Raw genomic sequence first — 25,953 nt, forward strand, 5'->3', positions numbered from 1 at the left:
TCATGTGGCCGGCATGACTAAACGCCGAAGGCGCATGGAATGCTGTTACCTTCCAACCAAAGGTGGTTCCTATTTTTCTACTTCATTTTTTTCAATGTGCTTTCGAACTGCTAGGGTGACAGAAGCTGGGACAAGTAACGGGCGCTCACTCCATTACGTGGCACTAGTGATTGTTAAAAACACTCAATCAGGCTCAGACAGGCATAAAAGAAACACAACATTCAATAGATATGTGATAATCTTTGGACGGCTTCAGTATGAAAATAAGCATAAACCACGAGAAGCCAAAATAGTCATCAGTAAATGAGACAAATGGCTCATATAGCAGAAAATGAAGAATGTGTTACCTTCCACATCTTCCCATTCTTCCTCACTTTCCTCATCCTCCTCTTCTTCTTTCTTTGTAATAATCAATTCTTTTTTTGCATCTGTTTTTTTCTTTAAAGGAGTTCTCTGCAAGCCACTATTGAATTCAAAAAGAAATATACTATGATTTTTGTCTTGTCTCATGTACTCTCCTTTGCTTTCTCTGATACGATTCACACTTGAGACAACATAACAAAGTGCGTGTAACCAAAGCAAAAAAACAAAAACCTCTAAATTCCTTATAGTCATTGCAAAATGGAAAAAGGTACGAAATTCAGATTGTTTCAGGAGACATAAACTGACCTCCAAAGAATCTTCACAGGTTAAGTGGGAAGAAAACCACATGAAATTTAATAGTTACAAATGCAGTATTCTACTCTTAGGAAAAACAAACCTAATTCACAGGCATAAGATTAGGAGATATCTGCTTTGATAACATTTAGTGTGAAACAACCACTGCAGTTTCAACTTTGGCAAATAAAAGTTCCAATACAGGTAGTCCTCGACTTACAACAATTCACTTAAAGACCATTCAAACTTACAACGGCTCTGAAAAAAGTTACTTATGACCATTTTTCAGTTATGACCGTAGCAGCATCCCCGTGGTCACATGATTTACATCCAGATGCTTGAGAACTGATTCATATTTATGATAGTTGCAGTGTCTCCGTGTCATGTGGTCCCCTTCTGCAAACTTCTGACAAGTGAAGTCAATGGAGCAGCCAGATTCACTTAACAAAGCTGTTACTAATTTAACAACTGCAGTGACTCACTTAACAAATGTGTCAGGAAAAGTCGTAAACTGGGACAAAACTCACTTCACAAACTTCTCACTTAACAACATACATTTTGGGCTCAATTGTGGTCGTTGAGGAATACCTGTACATTTTGCATTAGTGAGAATCTGCTTTGAAGTACTGTGTTCAGTTTAAGGGATTATTCTATTTTTTAGAAAAATTAGAATGGGAGAAAAGATGATAAGGCGATAAGAAATTACGCCTTATGAGGAGCAACTGAAGGGACTAGGTACATTAGTCCTGAAAAATGGCAACTGAGAGGGGATGTCATGGCACTTTTCAAGTATTTGAAGAGATGCCATACCTCTTCAGAATATCAAGTGCTATTCTATTATCTATCTTTCTAGTGGTCTATAATTCCAGAAAAAAAATGAGATTCTGGTTACTTTTTAGGCAACTTTTATGCCAAAACAACAGTAAGAGCAGTTTAACAACAGCAAAAACACACCTGCTGGGGTCCCGTTTTCTGTTTTCCAGCAGAAGCTAAAATTTATTCTGGATTGCCACACTAAGTAGAGGGTTGCACTACGTAGGCTTAATGGACTTTCAATTGACTCTTTCAATAGGGGACTGAAGGCTAAAACATATGAAGAACGGTCGCAGGAACTGGGTACGTCTAGTTCAATGAAAAGAAGGATTAGGGGAGATAATAGCAGAGTTCCAGTATCTCAGGGGCTGCCACAAAGAAGAGGGAGTCAAACTATTCTCCAAAGCACCTGAGGCAGGGCAAGAAGCAATGGGTGGAAACTAATCAAGGAGAGAAGCAACTTAGAACTGAAAAATTTCCCGACACTTAGAACAATTAATCAGTGGAACAACTTGCCTCCAGAAGTTGTGAATGCTCCAACACTGGAAGTTTAAAGAAGATGTTGTATAACAATTTGTCTGAAATGGTGTAGGGTTTCCTGCCTGAGCAGGGGTTGGACTAGAAGACCTCCAAGGTCCCTTCCAACTCTGTTATTCCATTCTATTCTAATTCTAATAATTTGTATGTATATATTGAAAATGTCTACAAAAAAACTTTAAAATTGCTCACCTGCATTTCCCCGCTTTTGGAAGGAACCCTTGACTTTCTATACTTCTATTCATTTCTTCCTTGACTTTGGATTTTGGTCTTTTTTCATTGGAATTTTTCCGAAGTGTCTGAGAAACTTGCTCCTTTTCTCTCTTTTTTCCAGATGACGATTTGGGCCTACTTTTCTTGTCAGGTTTTGCATCTTCCAAATGATCTGTATCAAAAAATGGAGAAAAGTGCAAAAAAAAATTACTGGGGGAAAAGTAGATTATTGATTTTTAATGGAAGATTTTTTAAGCAAAAGCCCACTCAAATTCCAATTATCTTTTCAAAATTAAACTGCAAGAATTTCTAAATTATCTTAGGATGTTTCTGCTTAAGTGTGTAGACAAGCAGATATTTTTTATTTAATTCAATACACTCAGCATTATAAGCGAACTTTATAATTTTGTATTAGTGACAAAACCTTTCTTTTATTCTCCCTTAAAGTTTACTGAATATCCTTGGTGCATTAACAAAACAAGGGCATCATAACTCAATAACCTAATCAACAGAAAGCTGTATCCCATTCTGATAGAATAATAGAACGTGTTTTGTCCTCCTTTTCATTGTAAAAAAGTTGGTCACCTTAATAAAGAACTGAAGTCAGCCTTTGTTTTCACTCTTGGGGGGGGGGGAGTAATTACACAAGGTCCTTTCCATGAAACATTTAGTATTTTCTAAACATATATTGGCGGACAAAGAACTGCGCGCTTATGTAACTACAACAGTAACTCTACAAAGGAGAGCGCCATTCAAAGTGTGCTTTAATCACGTGGCACAACAACTCGAGCTTCATTCACAACTTCATTGTGCACCCCACAGTATTGCACTTTACTGTCAGGGTTTATTGTGAATAGCCTCTTAAATTTGGAACTGCAGAAACACTTATTTTAAAGAGAGGGGGGATTTAAAAGGGCTGAGCAACAGTACTGGGAACTTTCTCTAACCATTTTTACATAAGCGTTGCATAAGGGAGAATTCCGCCCGAAGCGATCCAAGTTGCTAACGCTCAGGAAGGGCAAGGAAACTTGCTATTCCATAAGAGACGAAAGAAGGCATGGAATCTGCCAAGAGCAGCAGAAAAAAAAAGCTGCTTTAATTACACTTACTCCTTTCCAGGCTGTCCCCCCAGCTCCCCAACCACCACCCCCGATGCTCCCAGCCTACTCCTGCTCGAAATCTGACTTGTCTTTTTACCGTCTCGCTGCTCACAAGTTTTCAGACCCGAGGAAGAAGCGGCGGCGGCGGCTGGACCCTCTCCCTTGACTTTCTTGCAGGACCCCTGCACCTGCGAGACCTGCGAGACCCCTTTACGCTTCCCGACCATCACGGCCACTATTCCGCGACAGAAAACACCCCGATCCGCCGCCACTAGGCGCGGCGGAATCCCGAAGGAGAGAACAGCGATTAAGGAGGTAGAAACCGGGCGGCCCCCCGAAGATGCCAAGGAAGAGCGAAGCGTCTCTTTCGGGCTTAGCGCAGGGTGCCCGCGCCTTACAAGCCGCCCTCCGTTATTCCCCGCTTCTCGCAGGAGGCAAGCAAGACAGAGAGCCACGCCGAGAGGCTCCCGGCTTGCGGTGGCGCCTCCTCCCTTGACGTCCCTTCCGTGCCGGCGGCTCCGGGGAAGCTGCGCTGGTTTGTCCTTGTGAATCGCTGTTATTACTCGGGATCCAGCTGACTGGCTGCGCTTCGCATAGAACAGAATAGGATTCTTTATTGGCCAAGTGTGATTGGACACGCAAGGTGGTGCATATGCTCTCAGTATACATAAGGAGAATAAAATACATTCATCAAGAATCATAAGGTACAACACTTAATGATACTCATAGGGTACAAATATGCAATGAAATCATATTAGGAAACGATCAATATAAATCGTAAGGATAGAGGCAACAAAGCTACATTCCTGCAGTCATAAGTGGGAGGAGATGGGTGATAGGAACGATGAGAAGACTAATAGTAATAGTAATGCAGCCTTAGTGAATGGCTTTACATTGGTGAGGGAATTATTTGTTTAGTAGAGCGTTGGCGTTCGGGAAAAAACTGTTTTTGTGTTTCTCCCTTGCAATCGGAGGAAGCTCCTGCAAGCTTATTTCTCGGCTCCCTTGAAGAATAAAAGCGCTCAAGTTTTACGCCTGATCTATTAATATTCATTCACACGGGGCGGTTTTGAATCGGTTCAAACAAAGGGAGACGCCTTAAAGAACGGGCTGAGGAAAACCGCGGACGGAGGCGGCTTCCTTTCCACCAGCCTTGTTTTGTGTGTGAACTAACCCGGCGTCTATGGAGATTCTCAGTAATCCAGGTCGTGGTTAGTATTATCCCAAAGGTGCTTGTCCAGTTGCCTCTTAAAAAAGAATAGAATAGAATAGAATTCTTTATTGGCCAAGTGTGATTGGACACACAAGGAATTTGTCTTTGGTGCATAGGCTTTTAGTGTACATAAAAAGACAAGACAAAAAGCATCTTTAGGATAATCTAACCCAGTGTTTCTAAACCTGGGCAACATTGAAATGGATCAGGAATTGAAATCCACACATCTTAAAATCTCTCAGGTTGGGGGAAAATTATATATATATGGTCCAGTCCAGCCCAAGCAGAGTTTTAAAAAAATTGCAGTACTGGAAAGAGAAAAAGAGCGGCGATTTCGATGAACTAACCCGGAAGCTGGACGTTTACGCGAGCATTTATTTTCGCAGCTTTATGTATACTCCGCTATAGACGTTCGGAAGCGCCGTATCAAGGCGTGATTTAAAATCTCGCGAGAAGAAAGCGGTCTGCCTTTGAAAAAATGGCGGACGAGGTGGACCAGGTGGGTGAAAAGGCTGGTTTGGCGGCTGGGCGGCCGCTGAATCTTCTAGGGACTTGACCCCGTTGCAGCGGAAAGTGTAGGAAAGCTGGGGGTTAAGTAGAGCTTCGGTTCCTAGCTCTCTCTTTGAGTTTCGCAAAGTCCCAGTAAACGGCTCCTGGTGGGCGTTCGTGTTTCATTCAGCGACCTGTTTCTTGAGGTTCGTTTAATCCAGGAGTCCCCAAACTTGGCAATTGTTAAGACTTGTGGACTTCAACTCCCAGAATTCTGGGAGTTGAAGTCCACAAGTCTTACAGTTTTATACTGCCGCTCATCTCAAATACCGATACGACTTATATAATCTGCTTTTGGTTTCCTTTTCCAAAGCCTTAACTGATACAAACATAAGACAACATTAAGGTTTTGCAGTGGATGAAATGCTGTTTCATGGTTTCTAATCAAATATCTTAAATCGGTGTTTTCTCAAAATGGGGCGTCCCGGGGGGGTCCGCAAAATCGAAATGATTTCCCAGTCAGTCTGTGTAGAAAAGTAATGCAATATTAAAAACCTTACTAGACTATAGTGAGAAGCCGAAGAAGGATTCTCAGCCATCCAGACTGGAAGTTGAGTCAGCACAACTGACTCAATTTTCTTTTTGGTTTGAAACGTTTTGCTGCTTATCCAAGTGTCGACTTTAATTTTTGATGTGAATATTGATAAATATAATCCATACAAACAACTATTTTGGGGTCTGTTATAATTTTTAAAAGTGGCAAGAGATCCTGAGGGGAAAAAGTTTAAGGAAATACGGCCTTAAATCATTCCATTGCTATATTGATCCTTAAACCTTGAGCGACCCCTGGATTGAACCTAACAGGCACCTTTTTTCAAAGCACGTGTACCACTAATGTGTTGCTGTGAACTGGGTGTACATATTTGTGTGGTTGTTGAATGCCTTTTGTGTGTAAAATTATTCAACTTATACTTGTTGAAGGGGGTAGCAAGTTCATATAGATATGCTGTTTATAAGTAGGAATGTTTAGGCTATAAAATCTCAATTGTATGAGCATTTCTTGATATAAAACTTTTTAATTATTTTATAGCTTTCTTGCAATTAGTGACCTTTTTCAATATTGGAAAATAAGATTATGAACTTTAAATATAAAGCAGAAAAATAGTATATATCACTAAAGTCTTTTTGTTTGGGATTGGTAAGTATTATGGTCAAAGAAAAATTCAATTATATGTAATACTTTTATTTGAAGGACATTGACTCAAACTCAGCAAAATATAGACATTATTATAATATTTGACAAGATAGACTAAGTCTTTTCTAGTGAAATTTACATCCAGTCTTTTGTTTAAAAAAGAGGTGGTCTTTTCTAAGATTTTTCAAAAGCAAATATGAATATATTGAACAATTAGTAATGTGGATTAAGTTGAGGGAAGCAGTATACAGTTTCTCTAATCTTACATTTTCCTGTTGATCCAGTCATCACAAGTGAATTCTTGTCCCTCTGACAGCTGATGAAAATTCACTACATTATATTACAAACTATAACTTAATTGCTTCCCATTTGATTTCAGTAAACATTAGTTATCCTCAGATTAGGATTTTTTGAGAAGAAATGAGTATCAGTAGCCAACATTTACTATTTATTTATATACAACCTGCTTTTATTATTTTTATAAACAATTCAAGGTAACAAACAAATCTAATACTCCGTCCTGGGCTGAGAGAGAATGACCAGCTGAAAGTCACACAGCTGGCTTTGATGCCTAAAGTGAGACTTCATTATCTTCTCATTCTTAGCCTTAACTACTGGAACAAATTGTCTCAGGTGTCTTTGCTAAAGTATATCTCTACATTTTTATATTTTATAGCAACAAACCACCAACACTGTAGAAGAGCCTTTGGATCTCATTAGGCTTAGTCTTGATGAACGGATTTATGTAAAAATGAGGAATGACCGAGAACTTCGAGGCAGGTTACATGTAAGTAAAATTACATAGAAGTGGGGAGAGGGACTGAAATTTTAAAGTAGAGTTGTACATTTTTTTAGCTGAAGGACTGCAGAGGCTTTTGAGAATCACACTCCAAACCTAGGTATAACCAGGGCCCATTTGCAAGTGGTTATAAAGGGGTGAAATGCCTCTGTGTCTGAGTCAAAGTAATTATGGTTTGTTTAGCCTATTCCTGATTTCTATTTTCCTTTCTAAATCTTTATTTCTGTTCTATCTCTGGATTTGTTAGAGCTTTTGATATGAATACAAACAAGTTATAAACATGTATAGATCTTGAATCTTCATTTTTAAAATCACAGCTTTACACCACAATTGCAATTAGTTAGCAAAACAAATAGAGATTCAGTGTATGGTTTATTAATGATCTGTGTCCATGTGTCATGCTATATCAAAAACAAGCATGTAGTTTTTCATTGAGTAATGTGGTATTTTACCCTTTTCTCAGGCAATTGCATCAGTAGTAAAAATATTTTTGCTTTTAAAAACTGGACTACTTTACCTAGTTGTAAAAGCAAAATATTATAGTTGATGTTCAAAGTTTAAAGTTTTTTTTTGTTATATACATGTACAGATATGATGAAATAACAATGTTGATATAATGACTGTAATGTATTGTAGAAGGGAAAAAATAAAAAAAATCTGCTAAAAATATAAAGTTTTTTTGTTATAGCAGCATTATATCTGACATAGAGGAAAACTTCGGGAGTTCAAATGCTGGCCCTCAGTATTATTTCAGTGGAAAAAGAGTTGAAAATATATTCAGTTTTATCTAGACAGTATAACAAGAAAAACTTTATCTCCATCTTCATTATGTATAACTTTTTATATCCATGTTTTTGGCACATAGTGGTGTTTGAAATGGGTTTGTTTATATTTGATGCATGCATTAAAGAATGAATGAGCTTTATCACATCCATAAAGTATATTTCTGCATGGACTCATCTCAGTTGTTAAGTTAGACTGCCTCTCCTGAGCAAGATCCATCTTTGTGAATGCATAAAAGCAACTGTTCAGTGAATATTGTTCAGAACTGTCCAATGGCTGAACAGAAGGATGCTGTTCACTCAGTTTCCTGCTTGTGAACTTTTCATTAAAGTTTGGCTATGTGTGTTATATGCACAGAACATTTATTTCAATATATATTTAATATATTGAGGAGAAATCTAGTATAAAAATAAGAAAAACAAAAAATAGAAAAGACTGTTACAAAATGAACATTACAATTTTGAGATATCATTAGATCAGAACTGCATATTAAAGACTCTTTGTATTTAAGATCTGAAAACTATTAAGATTAAATCCATACCCCATAATTAACTAAAGTGATCAATATAATTAGTCATAAGTCAAAACAACGTATTAGTAAAAGTATCTGTCAAAAATAAGAATTCAAGTGCTTCTTTAACAATTCAAACAGAAGCTATTATGTTAAATCCTTATGCTAAGAGCTACCCAAATTTTGGATGTAGTACAGGTCCATATGCAGAATTATAATCCAGACAAGGTTTCCAAATTGAAATTAAAATTCTATGCCAAACTTGTTTTTAAATATGAAATTAAGTTTGACTTGGATGCACACTCCCATAACTTAATTTGCCATCTTTTAAAGGGAATTATGTATGATTTCCAATAAAGGGACAAAGGGTCCTGACAGCTATTATCATGTAAGAGCTACCTTAGAATAGATTTAGAAATCAAAATTTTGATAAAATATATTGAACAGAAAAACAGCTGGCAAGAAAGAAAAATCAGCATTTAATATTGATTTCATTCTATAATAAATCATTTTCCAAATTGTTGGATTTTACACTATTGCCACCAATATATATAAGAATCATCCAGCCTGATTATAGCAGTTCCAACAATTATGCATGGAATGTAACTGTAGAAATCAATTTGCATGATAAAGAGTTAGGTTCAGCAGACTAGAAAATTAAAACAAATTACTACATGTTAAAGCTGGAATTTTAATTTTTTTCTACTTGTGCCACATAAATGATGCCACCAGAAAAAAAAATTATGAACTTGTTTCAATTTCAAAGGCATATGACCAGCATTTAAATATGATTTTGGGTGATGTGGAAGAGACTGTGACCACAATAGAAATTGATGAAGAAACTTACGAAGAGATTTATAAGGTGAGAATTTTTAATATCTCTGATAATAATGTTTGAATATTAGAAGGGCAAGGTGCATAAATTTAAGCACTATCTTACACTCTGCTAATCAGATCATTGTTTAATACATTTCAATTCAAAACAATGTTGGATGAAAAATTAAATATATCTACCGTGGTATTCATTGTGCAAATAAATTTTAATTGAATCTTGTTTCCAAGATTATGAATTGTATTTAGTTATATCCTGCATTTATTTTTTCCCCAATAAATAAAGTGATAAACACACATAATATTCCTTCCTCCTATTTTCCCCACAACAACTCTGTGAGGTGAGTTGGGCTGATAGAGAGTGACTTAACTAAAGTCACCCATTCAGCTTTCATGCCCAAGGTGGACTAGAACTGAGGCTACTTGCTTGGTGCCTTAACCACTAGACCATCCTAAATAGAACTAGTTCTATTTAATAGGAATGGAATGGAGGGGAGAAGGGGAGGAGAATATGGTAATGGTTGTTTGGTATTCTTGAATGTAGTCTAAGCCTTGTTGCTTTTTCTTTCCACAGTCTACCAAGAGGAATATTCCAATGCTGTTTGTCAGAGGAGATGGAGTTGTATTGGTTGCTCCTCCACTGCGGGTTGGCTGACATTGCAGGTCACTGTGGGTTATTGGACTTCCAAGACGTTAACTCTCACTCTCTCTGAGTATTAGGACTATCCAATATTTTACAGGAGAATTCCCAATCCTGATTATGTATTCCAAAAGTTTATGTTTATTTGGCAAATTAGACTCCTTTTCTTCCTCTTGGGGCAATTCAATGTCATCAAATCAGTGGATTTTCTTGTTTAGTTAATACCTGTATTCCCTGTGTACATTTTTAAATAAACCAATTCACTTATTTTGTATACGTGTATCCATGAATAGTCTTCATGCTTGTTACAGTTCAATGTAGTGCATACGCATCAATATTTTTGTCTGTTTGGGTAAATGCTACTCTCCTGTCAGTTGAAATTCATAGTTTAAAGACATAAATGTCATCAAATTTGATTTGTATTTAAATGGAAAATAGCCACAAAAGGCAAACTTTGTAACACTTTGGGTTAAGAAAGGGAATACTTTGTCCAGAGTATTACCGTAAGAAGTTAGGCAGTCCATTCAATATTCATATGAGCGAAATATTTGTATGTGTTTGTATCTATTGTTAATGAAATTATGGAAAGAAGTATTGTTAGTGAAATTGCAATATAGTTAATAAAGAAACATTTCAAAATAAAGATGACATTAGAAAATGGAAGTCTTCTCCAAATGAAGAATAATTAAAGTTGCACAAAATAAATATGAAATGAAAAACTAGGGAACCTGTTGTTATAAAGAATACAAAATATGTAAATTTAATTAGCTAAATGCCATGTAGTGATCCAGAAAAATCAGAAAAAAAGCAAGAAGATAAGATTGTAGGGAAACTGAATAAGCCATTTGTGTCTCCTTTCATTGTAGATAGTGGAGGAAAATTATGAATGCTTTGAACAGATTCTATTTCCAAGGAAGTGGGATTTGAAAAACTAAATAGAATAATGGTGACAAAAGATTAAATTTCTGATTGTGTTAAGTACAGATGTGCAAATTATTTCCTTGCAGCACGCCAGTCCTGGCATTCAGATTGTCAGCAATTTTCTGGAAAGTTATAAATATATGCAATTTGCAGTGTTCAGGGCATAAGGTCACCCTAAAGCGGCTTATTTCATTTAGAACACTGCAATCTGGTTCAGATGGTTCAGTTTAAAAAAACCTAAAGGCACCTTGGAATAATCAACCTGGCATGGTTTAGAGGAGAAGCAGAACATTTTTCTCCAAAAAATATGCTTTGTGCTTACCTAACATAGAAAAGAGAGAGTCTAGATCAGGGGTGTCCAAACCTGGGAACTTTAAGACTTGTGGACTTCAACTCCCAGAATTCCCCAGCCAGCCATGCTGGCTGGGGAATTCTGGGAATTGAAGTCCACAAGTCTTAAAGTTCCCAAGTTTGGACACCCCTGGTCTAGATGGTATTCACTTGAATGTTCTGAAATATCTAATGTAAACATGCTGTATATAATAAAAAATAGAATTGATCTTTCCAAACTATATGAAATGTATTTAATATCATTGTCTAGAAAAGGGTTCATGGAAATCCAGGGAACAATATACCAATTTAATGTTATCTGTACTAAGTGACTATTTGCCTGTTTAATTTTTAAAAAAAATCAATTTAAATGATCAGGTATTGAGAAGTACCTTGCAGAAATATAAATTGAAAATATTTTCTACAATATCTTGCTAAATTCTCAAGTTTTTGAGATTCTAAATAATTATATGGTGCTAGTCAACATCATTTACTTGCAATTTCAATTATGTTTTGCTACATTGTCTGCAAATTTAGCCGTGATGTCAAAAGTCATCTTAAAGATCAGTGAGTAATTAAAGAACAACATTGTAGGAATAAATGTTACAGTTTTGAAGTGGAGCAGTGCAATTTCAACAAATGTGCGATATTTACTACTTCAGGAACAGAATGTTCTGGAGGTGTTTGGTTCCCTTTTTTAACCAAACTGTTCCAGAAATCCTCAGAAATAGTTCAGGGAATCCTGAATGAAATAAGCCTAGTTTTCAGTTTGAAATGTCAAATCACTTCTAATTGAGAGGAATTAGAATTTACTATCAAAAATTGCCCAAATATCCCCAGAATGGCATGGATGGTTGGGCAGTGGAGAAAGGTAACATAATCCAGATGGGGAATGGAATGATTCTGGATTGGTGAGCTTTGCACATCTATAGCAACTTGTGTGGGGATTGGTTCCTTTAAATTTGTTCATGACCATATTTGGCCTCAACACTGAGATGTCAGCATCTGCTAATGAATTCAACTTGCTTATGATGATTGAAGGAAAGTGGTTAGTAAAGACTTCCACAAGAAGATATCCAAAGTGCAGAGGGGAATTACTTCAGTAATGTACATACACATGTACAGTGAAATACATATGTGCAATTTCTAACTGCATATATATTAATAGCTGACAGTGGCTAACCAAAGGAGAACTGCTGAAAAGGCATAAAAATCCGTTCTGATTGTATGCTTTTTAGGTAGGCCAGAAACCTCTATTACCATTATTTCTTTGATTTGTGAAATTAACAGTTGTTTTCTCTTGAGTAATATACAGTATTTAGATGAATAGAATGATTTGGTGGGCTTCAGCAGGAGGCCTTGGCCTTGGCCAGACAACAGCTGTTGCTATAATAATACAGTATTATTATTATTATTGGCTAGTGATGGAAATCTTATTGAACATGGCCTGATAGGACTCAAAGTCCTCTCAAAACTAAATTTGACCTTGATCAGCACATTTTTTTTCATTAACACTTGGTAACCCATGGATCAGAGGAATTGTGTCTCTCAAACAAGTAACTATTTCTAGGGGAACCAAATTGATACTATAGTAGTTATTTATAAGGTCTATAAAATAAAAAAGCTTGAATCTCGATCCTACTGTCTCACTGGTTGGTTGCTTTAAATAACATTTGATTCCTATGGTTTTAAAACAAGGTACTGTAATAAATAGTATTGAAATGTGTTTCACAAATTCTGGTTACCTCAGACAATGTTTTTTAAAAAATATTTTTATTTATTTACAAACATACAAAATACACACACACAAAGCTTAGACGAACACTACATTTACACAATACAGTACGAACAGGAACTTCCTGTTCTTTCTAATAACAATTACCAGTCATTAAAAATTACCCTTATGTTATTTCCCCTTCTAGTATATTTCATTTACATTTCACCATTTTTAACCCTCTTATTTTACTCGTCTATCTGCTATATTGGGTGATTACCTCTAGTACATTTAAACTCTCTTGAGTGCCTATATATATGTTAATTCTCCTTAACTACTATCTTTGGGTTTTATTGACTTCCTTCATTGATCCTTGTTTCTTTCCTCCATCCACCTATACCATTTATCCCATATCTGGTAATATTCTGTTTCTTCTTTTCCCTGGATTTCTTTGTTCATTTGTCCATTTCGGAACAGTCCATAACCTTTCTTATTATTTCATCTTTGCTTGGTATTAATTTATTTTTCCATTTCTGAGCAAAGGCAATCCTTACCACGGTAATTGTGTGTAAAATTAAATACTGGATTTCTTTTTTATATTTCGCAGCCATTATTCCTAATAGAAAAACTTCTGGTTTCCAATCTATTTTGACTCCTGTTATTGACTCTAGCCAATTTTTAATCCTTTTCCAATACTTTTTAGCCTCCTCACAAGTCCACCATAAGTGATAATATGTTCCGTGTATGGATTCACATTTCCAACATTTTGAGGAGGTATTTGCTGAGATTTTTGCTAACCTTACTGGTGTCAGGTGCCATCTGTAAAACAATGTGCCACCTTGGACAATGTTTAATCAGTGCTGGTTACTTTTGCCTTGCTTTTGAAGATACAGTACAACACAAGAGTTAGAACATTAACTCAGGGTTGGGCTCAGATCAATACTGTAGAACTGTTGATGTAACTGGTTGGTCACTGCTTTAAAGATGTATGTGTTATTTTTGGCTATATGCTTATACCCACCCAGCAAAGGACAACTACTTTCTGCCCTCCCCGGTGGGTTCTATTTTCTCGACTGCTTTTTATGAACAGAATATATCTAAAATACATGTATATTCTGGTGTGTGTGTGTGTGTGTGTGTGTGTGTGTGTGCCACATATACACATGTATAGTACTGTACAAATGATAAATGTAAGCAATATCTAACATATTCCTACCTGAAATAATTAAAATCTACATGCTAAAAGAAAGCAAAATAATAAAGCTAGATATAAGGAAAATTAAATGAAAAAAGCAATATGATGTAGAATAAGCATTTATCTTCTTGTGTATTGAAAGTAAATGAGTTTTATTTTATTTTAAAAAAAACACATAACCGCCTGTTTTACAACAACTCTGGCAGCTTGCAACCAATAAAACAGTATAAAGCCAACAACAGTAAAACTAAAACCAGAAAAACCTGGAACCATACCCACAATTTTTCTTATTTCACCCTAGCCTCTCCCTATCTAAACTCCTAGGGGAAGAGCCAGTCCTTAAGTCATCTCCGAAAGGATAGATGGACGGGGGCCTGCCAGATAGCAGGAGGGAGGATGTTCCATAGGGTAGAGGCTGCAATGGAAAAGGCACACTTCCAAGGACCTACAAGATGTCAATGTTTAAGGGTAGGAACATTAGAACATGTCCACCTTTTCTACTCTGATGGAATAGATAGCTGGATATGTAACTGATACGATAGTGAAACCTGGCTTCCTTAAATTCAGATCGTTATATCTTAAGCCCTGGGCACTTTCACAATACAGCATCAAATTTACTTAACTTTCTTAGTTTCTCATTTTAGTTTGTTGTATCCTGGTCATCCATGTTGCCTTTCTTTGTACAGCAACGTTCCAGTTTCCTTTAACTTGCCTTAAAACATGGTGCCTAAAATTAAACACAGCACCTCAGAGCAAGTAACTGTGGAATTACAGTACCTTTTTGCAGAAACTACTACTAATGTATCTGCTACTCATACATGGATTTTGTATTGAGAGGCAGGTGCATATAGGGATTAAGTAGTGAAGTGGGCCAGTGTGAGTAGCCTTCATCAGGCTTCTTACAGTCCTTACATTAAATGTCTAAGGAGTCAAAACTGGTTAGTAGTTAATAATTCTTTTGTTTTAGTATATTGGGATGGAATGATAGAATAATGACAGAATGGTCTAGAGTTTTAGTATAAGCATGCAAATGTCCTGTTCAGGCTTTTGGGATAATCCGGTTAAACTTTCCATGAGAGCTTACTCTCCAGACCATCCTATTTGCCTTGTAACTATTCAGGAATTCCCCTTTTCACTTCCCCTTTATAGATCCCCTTGCCTGAACACTAGATGGTGCTGCTTGCTTTGCTCACAGCAAATGTGCACTCCGCTTGATGATTATCATAAGATAACACACTGGCTTAAGTATTTTCATTTTATTTAATAACTAAGAACCAGTTTGCGCTGCTGGTTAAGGCACCAAGCTAGAATCTAGGAGATTGTGAGTTCTAGTTCCCTCTGACATGGAAGTCAGCCTTGTGACTTTGGACCAGTTGCTTTCTCTCAGTCCAACTCACCTCACGGGGTGGTTGTGATGAGGAAAACAGGAGGAAGAAGGAGTATTAGATATGTTTGCCCCCCTGAGTTATTTATAAAAATTATAAAGGATGTGTCTGTATATCTGCAGCCTCAAGTGGAACGTTGTAGCATTCTGTGCAATAATGCTTAATGAACACACTACCTTTTGGTCACTAATTACTAGTGGCTTTCCCAAGAAAGATATAATGAGTAACCTTAAAACTTGATGTTTTTTTTAACTATCTTGCCTGGAATAGTGTTACTGTAAATGAGTAACACTAACAGATTTGGAGAAGTAGCTGGAGAAGTAAATGAAGGAAACAGAAGGGATTGCTAGGGAGGGTTGCCAGCAAATGTCATGGTTCATACTTTTTGGAGGATATTACTGAAATGCATCAGGAATACAAAACAATATGTAGGAAGGATTGGCTTTGAACTTTGCAGGGAAGAATGGTGTCTTGCAATATAAGTGTTTTCTGTGGATTTTCAACTGTTCTACCTAATATCACTCTTTCAGTATAGAAATGGAGGACTATTTTGGCCTGGGGCTTGAGTAGAGTCAATGATGGCATCAATTCTGATATAAGAAAGGTCATCATCATCCTTTGGATTCATAACTGACAGATACACTACAACCAACATTTAGTCCTCAATGGAACTACATCCGAGGGAAGTATGCAGTTGGATAACCCGCTCTCTTGGCTCCAGTACTCTTTGACATTGTCATCAATGATTTAGACGAGGGAATAGCAACAGTACTTGGACTTATATACCTTATGTCTTTAGTCTAAATTGTGACATAAGCACCTATTCAAATATTTGCTCCATCACTCCTGGTATTTTTAAGTGGCCTTCTTTCCATTCTCTTCACATAAAACAAACCTCTTCCTTTGTGTTTCATGTATTTGTAATTGTGGTTCCTGTATGACAGGAAATATTTTCTTCCTGTTTTAAGATTTCAACTTTTACCGCATCTCAAGTCTTGGGAATTTGTCCTGCCCGCCAATGATTTATCACAACGGATTTCTCAAAGCAAATGCCTGCACTCTTCCATGGCTTTACCTCTTTATGCTTTTCATTTGGTGCTGTTTTGCTTGCCTACTGCAAGAAATTCCTCTCCATGCTGCTAAAACCCAGGATCTGGACTTGCTGCTTCCTAGACTAAATTGCTATCCCGTATAAGGCAGTCCTATTGCAGTGTTCCCTACTGAATTGCCCTGTGGGGATAAATTAAACTGCTATTTGTACAATGTAGCAGAACAGATCATGGATTCCCATTTCAAAGACCAGAGCTGTCTTATCTGATTAGGATTCAATGAACCTTTGAAAAGTAAGCAAAAATTTCCTGAATTTTTCTCAATGTTTTAGCCAAGGGCTACCGCTGTGCTTGTTGGCGATATATATATATACATTATATATATTATGTAAGGCAGTTGATGCAACAACATCTCTGACAGTATCTCAGTTCTCATCAAGGCAAAAATGCATCTAGAAAATGCATCTACAGTGAATGTTTATCGGTTATCTCTCTGGTATCCTTTATGGGCATTGTATTGAGCTAGAGAAATAAACTTACCATTTACATTAAAAAGATTCTGAAAGCGAATTTATCTGAAAGGTAAATTGTTACTGCCCAACGCCCACCCACTAACGCGGTTTTTTTTTAAATGGGAGAATTTATATTTATAAATTGCCTGAGAATGCAACAATCAAGGCAAATGAGTTTGTGTTCACTGAATCTTGAGGATGGGGAATCATCCAAAAATTCTAATAAATAAGGTACAGCTAGATTTTCTCATGCCCACAGAGGGGGGAAAAGGCTATTCTCAAGTTTTTTAAAGTTTCAACTCGTGTGTGGATTGAATCAGAGAATTGACTACTGTAATAAAACCTTATTCTGAATTTTGATGCTGCCACAGATCCTGTTAGGCCTAGATATACAACATCATATTGAAAATGTGTTGATATATAAACTGTCAGTTACTTTTAGTTGAAAAAAAGTACACTTTAATATTAGTTTAGAATAGTCACCAGAGCCAATTGTAGAGTAATAATTGTGTTAGTGTCAAAGGGGAAAAATGAGTTTCAGTTACTCTTTGCTATAAAACTCAAATTGAGTGACCATGGAGTAGTAACTCCTATCTTTAAGGAAGTTCCAGATGCGACATATGAGAGACGCATAGGATTATATATACATAGAGATGGCGATAAAGCCATAATTTTTGCAGACAGAGAGACAGTAAATATAAAAAGTCTTGGCATAAATTTCTGGCCACATCAGCAAGAAGGATGATAAGATTGTTACCATGCACTTAAAAGTTTTCAATCAAGTAACTATAGGACATAAGCATTAACTATACAGAAATTGGAACAATAGTTCCAAGACAGATCATTGGTGATTTGGAGTCCTATTGTACCGGTAGTATTATAGGCTTCTCAGTGCCTATATATAATATTGAGCTAGGGATACAGCTTGTATATTTCCTCCCTTGTTGTAGGATAGAGTCTTGAGTTCTTGGAATTCATGACAAGGCTACATTTGACATATCTCCAACTTATAATGCTAGCAGACTTCAATTTCCATGTTTTGAAGTGCTGCTTCAGGAGATCTCAGTAGTCATGGCCTTCCTTGCAATCATGAGCTTATTGCAGGTAATCTGAATTCATTTCACAACAGGCATAAAACTTCATCTCGTCTGCAATTGGTTTGCAGTCTCAAAATGGAGGAATTCTTTGCCATGGTCAGATCACTCCCCAATTCACCTGAGGCGAATGCCTGTTTCAAAACCCTGTAGGGTAAAAAGACACATTACGGTAGGTCTTATGGATCTAAGTGAATTTCCAAGCTCTGGGAGGTACTCCCATTGTGGCCCTGATAAAATTGTGGACCATGATATGTCTAGACTCTAGGATGCTTGATGAGGTTGTCCTCAAATGGCATTTTCCTGTTTGCCAATTCTAAGGGGCTAATTGAGCAAATAAAATGACAAAAGAGATTGTGTAAGATGATTCTCCTCATTGGTTAGCTAGAGTCAGTAAGATCTTCCCACAGACTGTTAGGAGAGTTGAGGGCAATATTTCACAAATAAAACCCCTCAAATTCACTCATATTCAGACTCACATGAGCAGGACCTATGGAGATTATATAAAAGATGAGGTCTTGTGATATTATGTAGGATAAGGTTTCATCCTGGGGTTGCCAAGGAGGTAGATAGCATGAATGTCAGGATGTTTATCTGCCTCTTTGCACACGAGAACTTGTCTTGAAACTACCTAGAATTTGCCAAAAATGAAAAAAAACATACTGTTTAGTAGCAAATACGATATTTGTGAGCGTGTTGAGATTATAATTTATAATTATCCTTGGCATGGCCTTTTTCTTTCGAAAAAAAAATTTGTGTACTTATTCACCCATGTTATACAGCCCAGGGTTTTCTCTGCAGAAAAAAAATAAAACCCTGTAAAAGAAGACATTAGCGGAACACGGCCTAGTTTTCTTCAGAGCTATGATATTGCAAGGTGCCACACTCAGCACGGAGCCTCATTTAGATTCTTGGAAGCAATCTTTGCATATTCCAAAACAGTGGTTAGTAAAACCCTTGGGAGTCATTTTTACAAAAAATCAATTAACCTTTGAATACCTCATTCAGATAGATAGCAAGTGCTATTAATCCCATTGGTATGCCAGCATACTCTGGCGTTCAGAATGTTGATGAAAACTAGAACAATACTTTTGTTCTAGTATAGAACAATAGTTTAGACTCATGGGGAAATTTAATGCAATAGTTTAGACTCATGGGGAAATTTAATGCTATTATACATTTGTGTCCCAAACCAGACTTTATTTGATCTTCCATGAACTTGCTTCTGAACGCTTTCTGTACAAACATCCAAATACCCGTATCTTATTCTGCAAATTCTAAGCAATAATTATGTGCAATTAAGTCAGTTTTGATTTCTGGTGAATGGTTAGTAAGATGCTTGTCATCTACCTCTAGTAATAATAACAATACAGTTGGTTGTAATATAATACTAAAGCTTTATTTGATTCAAAATGCAGCAGCTTGCATAGAGTTACATTGGTTACCAATTTGCTTCCAGGTACAATTCAAAGTGCTGGTTATCACCTTTAAAGCCCTGCATTGCTTGGGGCCAGGTTATTTGAAGGATCATATCTCCCCTTTTACATCTACTCAGCCCAACAGAGCAGAAAGACAAGTGTGCTGTACAGGCCATCTTTTGGGAAGTACATGTAGTGGGACAAAGGAAAGGGGCCTTTCTGTAGTGGCTCCCTCTCTTCTTAATAATATTCTGTCAGAAGTAAGAATGGGGCCACCTTGATACTTTTATGGAAAGACCAGAAGTTGTGGTTCTATTGATGGGCCTGGATTGTTTCATATGGAGATTGAGATGATATGGAGCTGATGAACTGGCTGGTGTGATTGTGGGATTGTTGCTGTTGGAGGTGAATGGGTGTGTTGGTGGGGTTTATGAGTTCTTACATTGCAAAATTTTAATGCTGAAGATGACTGGAGTCACGGTGTGTGATTTGGGCAACCATATAAATTTGTTAAATAAATAAATAATCAAATTTACATGCACCTGATTCACAGCCACTCTGGGTGGTTTAAGGTAAAGGTTCACCTCGCACATACGTGCTAGTCATTCTCAACTCTAGGGGGTGGTGCTCATCTCTGTTTCAAAGCCGAAGAGCCAGCGCTGTCTGAAGATGGCTCTATAGTCATGTGGCTGGCATGACTAAACGGCGAAGGCACATGGAGCGGTGTTACCTTCCCACCAAAGGTGGGCCCTATTTTTCTACTTGCATTTTTACATGCTTTTGCTAGGTTGGCAGAAGCTGGGACAAGTAACGGGAGCTCACTGTTACGCGGCACTAGGGATTTGAACCACTGAACTGCCGACCTTCTGATCAACAAGCTCAGTGTCTTAGCTGCTAATTGTTAAAAATGTTTTTTAAAAATTAAAATAACACAAAACAGAAAAGAAACAATGTGACAACAAAAGCAAACTCAGATGGGGACTAGGGAAAGGAAGAAAAGGAACATCATCCATTCTCACCAAACATCTGCAGTTCTTCCAAGGATAGTCCAGTAAGTGTTTGATCCTGTTCTTATCTACCGAATTTATTTATTTTATCCCTTTTCCCCCTTCTTTCAACCTGGCCCCTTTTTTTCCTAGTTCATCTTCTCAGATCACATGCCCAAAGAATATTTTTAGAGTACAGGTAGTCCTCAAATTACAACAGTTCGTTTAGTGATGGTTCAAAGTTACAACGGTACTGAAAAAAGTGACTTATGAGAATTTTTCGCACTTATAACTGTTGCAGCATCCCTATGGTCATGGGATCAAAATTCAAATGCTTGGCAATGGACTCATATTTATGACAGTTGCAGTATCCTGGGGTCATATTTTGTGACCTTCTGAGAAGCGAAGTCAATGGGGAAGCCAGATTCTACTAAATTAACTGCAGTGATTCACTTAACAACTGTGGAAAGAAAGGTGGTAAAATGGGGCAAAAGTCACTTAGCTGCCTCACTTAGCAAAGAGAAAGTTTTGGCTCAATTGTGGTCGTAAGTTGAAGACTACCTGTAATATATACAGTCCACCTTCTTTTTCTTAAGGGCTGTCTGGGAAGATAAATATGTTACTTTATATCGTGCCTTCATGTATCAGGTTTTATATACACTATCATCTACACCAGGGCTCAGCAAACTATGGCCTGTAAGCAAATCCAGCTCCTCACCTGTTTCTGTGTAACACACAAGCTAAGCAAGCAGCAGATCACCAAAGTCAAACTTCAGCTGAGCGCTCAGGGCTAGGGCAGAGGCAGGGGTCCATGCCACATTTCTAGGGGGCCACAGTCCTTATGCAACGCAGTTTAGATTAATAAACAGTACAGACAGTAATCAACTTTTTTTCCAGCTAACATTTACTATGAGAAGGATCACAGAGGTAAATGAAGGTCAGAACACCTGGTCTACAGGTTAAAGTCCTTGTGAATAATCATGAAAAAACTTGATTTTCCCTGGAGAAATCCTGCTAGTCAAACAAGATGATGACCTTTATACCTCCTCAAAGTAGTGGAGTTAGATGCCACTGATCGTTCATTTCTTCTCTTTCCCTCATCTTTCTCAGCATTATGGACATCTTAAGGCAGTTGGGTCTTTCCATAAAGTGTCTAAAATATGTTAAGTTGAACTGGCCATTTGTGCCTTAAGTGGTTTGTAAAATAACTGGTTATAAGTGAAGGATCACCCGTACTCTTAAACAATCCTACTATAAGGATACATTTTTCTACAGTTTTCCTAACTTTTACAAATGTTTATCTGAAATGCATACTTTGCCCTGTTTTTGATTTAAATGAATTTCCCAAGTTAAAATTATAGAGCTTTTTCTCTGGTTTTCTGGTTTTCTGAAATGATATATTTCTCTGAAGTGGTCTGCAGGATTAATGTTTGGTTTGGTGCCATTTTTAACCAGATTTGCCGCTTGCAAGAATATTCTCTTTTCCATGCTAAACCTTTTGATTATAGTGATACAATAACATCCCATCTCAAAAACAGGAAGATGTTTTTCTTGCCAAATATTGTACCAGTTTTGAAATATCTTTGACAAAACTATTATTACGCTATTATATTACAGCATGTGAAGAATCTGAGAGTAGGTTTTTAACAAATTAGAAAATTACTTTTATAATAATATAAAAGTAAGAGCTTGCGAAATTTTAAGCAATTACTATTGAGATTATTTTACATTTAGATTTATCAGGAAATGATCCAGAATTACTCATTTTATTTTAAGACTTGCATATTTCAGTGATGACCTCTCTGTGCAAATATGAATAATAATCTTCATTTGAGAAAACAGTTTGAGTTTTCAAAAGATGAAGGAATTAAGTAGAGTCCAATGGAAGACTTCTACTGTTTGTTAAACATTGTAGTAACTTGAGTGTTTGCTCTGAGTTATTTGGCAGTGCCTAGCTTAATCCACAAGATGGCAATATTGAATAGAGTTGGCAAAAAAACCAATGAGAGCTTTAAGATTGAGGGGCTTGGTTGCCTTGAAATGCAAGGCAAAACTCATGCAAGATATGTGGGTTACAACTTCTATCCAATATATTTCAACTATAGCTTTGGAATTCACCCCGGGTTGTGTAGGAGGTGAATGAAAGCTCCACTATGAAAAACATGAATGGAATCTAGTTTCAGCTGCCTTCTGAAATCCTTGGTGGCAACCTCAAGTACTGTGGCATGGCTATTGTTCCAGGCTACTCACATGTCAGTCCCACTGAAGGTGACTATTACTGCCACCACTGCTAGAATTTATGGCAGACTCTTCCAGTTGGTCTCAAGAGAGAAAAATAAACATAGTTTCAGGAAGGTAGCAGGCGAAGTCATAACAAATGTATTCTGGTGACAATGAGGCTTTGTTTGTGTGCGTTTTCCAACTGTATCACTTCCCATATTTAAAATAAATGCCTTCAGTGAGGAATTCAAATTATTCATTGAATCTGATTATTCTTTGTCCCTTCAGATGAATCATTTCCCAATCTCCTGAGAGTTGCTGGCCTGGATTGGGCATCTATGCAAGGGTCCTAGGATTGGTCTAATGTTGTTAGATTTCTCTTCAATATTTAGAACAGGTAATAAGTGTTGGGACTTTGGGGAAATTACTCATATGGCTGGGTAGTTTGTCGGTTAGCATATTAGACTAGGGCAACCCATGTTCTGTCAGCCCTGAAAGCTCACAATTATTATTTTGAGCCAGTCTCCTTTCTCCCAGCCCATGATCCTACCTCACGCAACTTCTCTTTTGAGGAAAAATGGGAAAAAAGAAGTTCTGCATACAATTTCCTTCATATAACAAACAGGTGTCTGTTCCCAGAGTCTTACATTTAGGAGGGTGAAGGACAGAGAATTTGGGGGAAGGGGTAAAGCCTGAAAACCAGCTGACGAAGAGAGAAAAGAGAAGGCTGTGGGAAGGTAGTGAGAAAAAGAGAGAGAATGGAGAAGAAAATCAGTAAACAGAGAAATAAACAGAGTAAACGAGGTAGGAATTACTGCCACCATCACCCCTTTGCACCCCGGAAACCATTAGATGAGAGGATAGCAAAAGCCGAGCTGTGCAGAAAATGATCTGGTAGTTTGAAAAAAAAAACACCCTTAATTTGGAAGGGAAGTAAATGAAGGGCTTCCATCTTGAAAGCATTCTTCTGGCTACTTCTGCCTCTTCGGGATATTATACTCAAGAGTCTGCAGTAGGAGTGTCAAACTCGATTTCATTGAGGGCCACATCAGGATTGTGTTTGACCTCACAGGGCAAGGTGGGCATGGCCAGTGTGGGTATGGCCAGCATGACATCACTCGTGCTGGGGGGGGGTGCCTGTAGAGGCCCAAGTGCTCTGCCAGTGAAAATGGGCTTCCAAGCTCAGTTTTTGGCTGGGACAGCCTCCTCCAACCCTCTGCCAATGAAAACGGAGCTTGGGAGGGCTGCACCATGGGCCAGTCCTTCATCGTTTCCAGGGTGGCCCCGCAGGCCAGATCTAAGCACCTCACATGCTGGATCCGGCCCCTGGGCCCTGGTCTGCAGTTTCAAAAAGTTGCCTGGTGGGATAAACCTGAACAGATCTGGTGGGGAATGTTGGGCAAAACCAGGACCATACCTTGAAATTAACTCTCACAGCTAATTTTTACCAAGAGTCAGACCGAACAGTTAAGCCCACTTGCTGCAAACTTGTTAACTGTTTTGAGGCTTTGCTGTGCTACCTGATGTTATGCCACATACAATGAATTTTTGTCTCAATGTTTATTTTACTTAATAGCTAACTGTATTTACTCGTTCAATCTGCTAATCTGGATCCATAGTACAGAATTTAGAAAGCTCTGTTTCAACCGTTTCCAAGTTAAATATGTGTACATTCATCTCTTCATTGTAGCAAGTTAGCAAGTTAATAGGCTTATCCTTGTGTAATATTTCAATCCTATCCAGTCCTTTATTTTTTATTTTTGCAATGTAATACATTATTTTGCTTAAACTCCAGAAATATTTATTTGCTGCAATTACTTATAGTTTCTATATTTCAAATTAATAAATTGAAATCTGGGCAAGATTTAAATTGCTTCTCAGTGAGTCTTATAGCTGAAAGAAAGGCCTCTTTGAATGTTTTAAATAACTCAGCTCTTTTTACTTTGTCTATTTTTTTTCTACTGTAACATTTAGGAATGTAGATGCCTCTGGAATGATCTGCATTCTATTCTGAAAGGGTAACATTTAAGACCTGAGCAAGGGTCGCCTACTGATGGCCACTGGCTCACACACAGACAGAATAACAGAGTTGGAGGTCATCTAGTCTAATTGCCTGCTCAATCAGGAGACCCTAAAGCATTTCAGAGAAATGGTTGTCCAATCTCTTCTTTAAAATCTCATTTACAGATTAACAGAGTTGGAAGGGATCTTGTAGGTCATCTAGTTCAACCCCCTGCCCAAGCAGACCATATACCATTTCTGACAGATGGCAGTCCAGTATCTTCTTGAAAGCTTTCAGTAATGAAGCTCCTACAACTTCTGAAGGCAAGCTGTTCCATTGGTTGATTGCTTTCACTGTCAGAAAATTTCTCCTTATTTCCAGGATGAACCTCTCCTTGTTCAGTTTCCATCCATTATGGAGAATAGCTTGACTCCCTCCTCTCTGGAGCAGCCCCTCAAATATTGGAACACTGCTATCATGTCTCCCCTGGTCCTTCTCTTCACTAGACTAGCCATGCCCAGTTTTCTACAACTGTTCATTGTATGTTTTAGCCTCCAGCCCCCTAATCATCTTGGTTGCTCTTCTCTGCACTCTTTCTAGATTCTCAACATCTTTTTTATAGTGATGGAGCACCCACAATTTCAGCAGGCAAGATATTCCACTGATTAATTGTTTTCACAGTCAGGAAATTTCTCCTTAGTTCCAGTTTGCTTCTCTCCATTAATTTCCACCCATTCATTCTTGTTCTTCCTTCAGATGCTTTGGAGCATAGGTTGGCCTCGTCTTCTATGTCAGATCTTTAGATATTTAGATATTGGGAAACTGCTATGTCTCATTCTGCATCTCTTTTATATCATGGTGACCAAAACTAGTTGCAAAAACACTCAGTTTGAGTTGACGGGATTTGATTTCACCAGAAGTGAAATCACTTGCTAAGAAGCCCCGAGGCTTATTCCGACAGCAAAAGTAATCATGCTGAAAGGCCAAAACAGACAGAATTAATATTTTGTTTTATCAGTCAATCACAGGGTTTAGGTGCTAAATGATTTTCTGACTTACTTTCTTGGTGGAGTATTTTATTTGACCGGCTAAAGCAAGACTCACTCTCTCCACAAAGGCTGGTTTCCAATTTCCAAATACACTTTATGTAATTCAGGAAGAAAAAGGACCTTCCTAACAACTTACTATCAAAAGACTCAGATGTTCTCTCTAACAATCCTCTCTGCAATTAAAATGAACATGTGCCCAATCCCAAGATTTTATCCAAGCTGGCAGAGAGTAACTGCTTTAACTAAATTGACAGCACATACTTTACATAGAATTCTCTCTGTGTAAATGTTATCTTC

At 37.5% G+C, this 25,953-nt stretch overlaps 2 protein-coding genes across 3 annotated transcripts in view; one reads left to right on the top strand and one right to left on the bottom strand.

Moving 5' to 3' along the window:
- Window positions 1-4,994, bottom strand: part of XPC (XPC complex subunit, DNA damage recognition and repair factor) — a 23,286-nt gene extending 18,292 nt beyond the window's left edge. The window contains exons 1-3 of one of the 2 annotated variants that reach the window (XM_081939656.1): window positions 4,881-4,994; window positions 2,200-2,392; window positions 348-463 (exon numbers count right to left, since the gene is read on the bottom strand). In XM_081939656.1, coding sequence (XP_081795782.1) covers window positions 348-463; window positions 2,200-2,252 — 169 coding nt within the window. In that variant the 5' untranslated portion in view covers window positions 2,253-2,392; window positions 4,881-4,994. Of the gene's footprint in view, window positions 1-347; window positions 464-2,199; window positions 2,393-3,417; window positions 3,833-4,880 lie in introns of those variants that run through there. The other variant, XM_081939655.1, reaches the window with a different exon arrangement.
- Window positions 4,904-10,055, top strand: LSM3 (LSM3 homolog, U6 small nuclear RNA and mRNA degradation associated). Its single transcript, XM_081939660.1, has 4 exons — window positions 4,904-5,032; window positions 6,894-7,004; window positions 9,077-9,172; window positions 9,716-10,055. The coding sequence occupies exons 1-4, from the start codon at window positions 5,012-5,014 to the stop codon at window positions 9,794-9,796; spliced, it is 309 nt and encodes a 102-aa protein (XP_081795786.1). The 5' UTR covers window positions 4,904-5,011; the 3' UTR covers window positions 9,797-10,055.
- Window positions 10,056-25,953: the final 15,898 nt, after the last annotated feature.

Source organism: Natrix helvetica (assembly GCF_964273705.1).
Source record: "Natrix helvetica genome assembly, chromosome: 1".
Lineage (NCBI taxonomy): Eukaryota > Metazoa > Chordata > Lepidosauria > Squamata > Natricidae > Natrix > Natrix helvetica.

What these genes read in the sequence shown, in the direction of transcription:
- LSM3 (XM_081939660.1), top strand. Translation starts at nt 5,012, where the DNA reads ATGGCGGACGAGGTGGACCAG. An exon ending in TGGCGGACGAGGTGGACCAG is followed by an intron (nt 5,033 to 6,893) that starts GTGGGTGAAAAG and finishes TATATTTTATAG; the next exon opens with CAACAAACCACCAACACTGT. An exon ending in CTTACGAAGAGATTTATAAG is followed by an intron (nt 9,173 to 9,715) that starts GTGAGAATTTTT and finishes TTCTTTCCACAG; the next exon opens with TCTACCAAGAGGAATATTCC.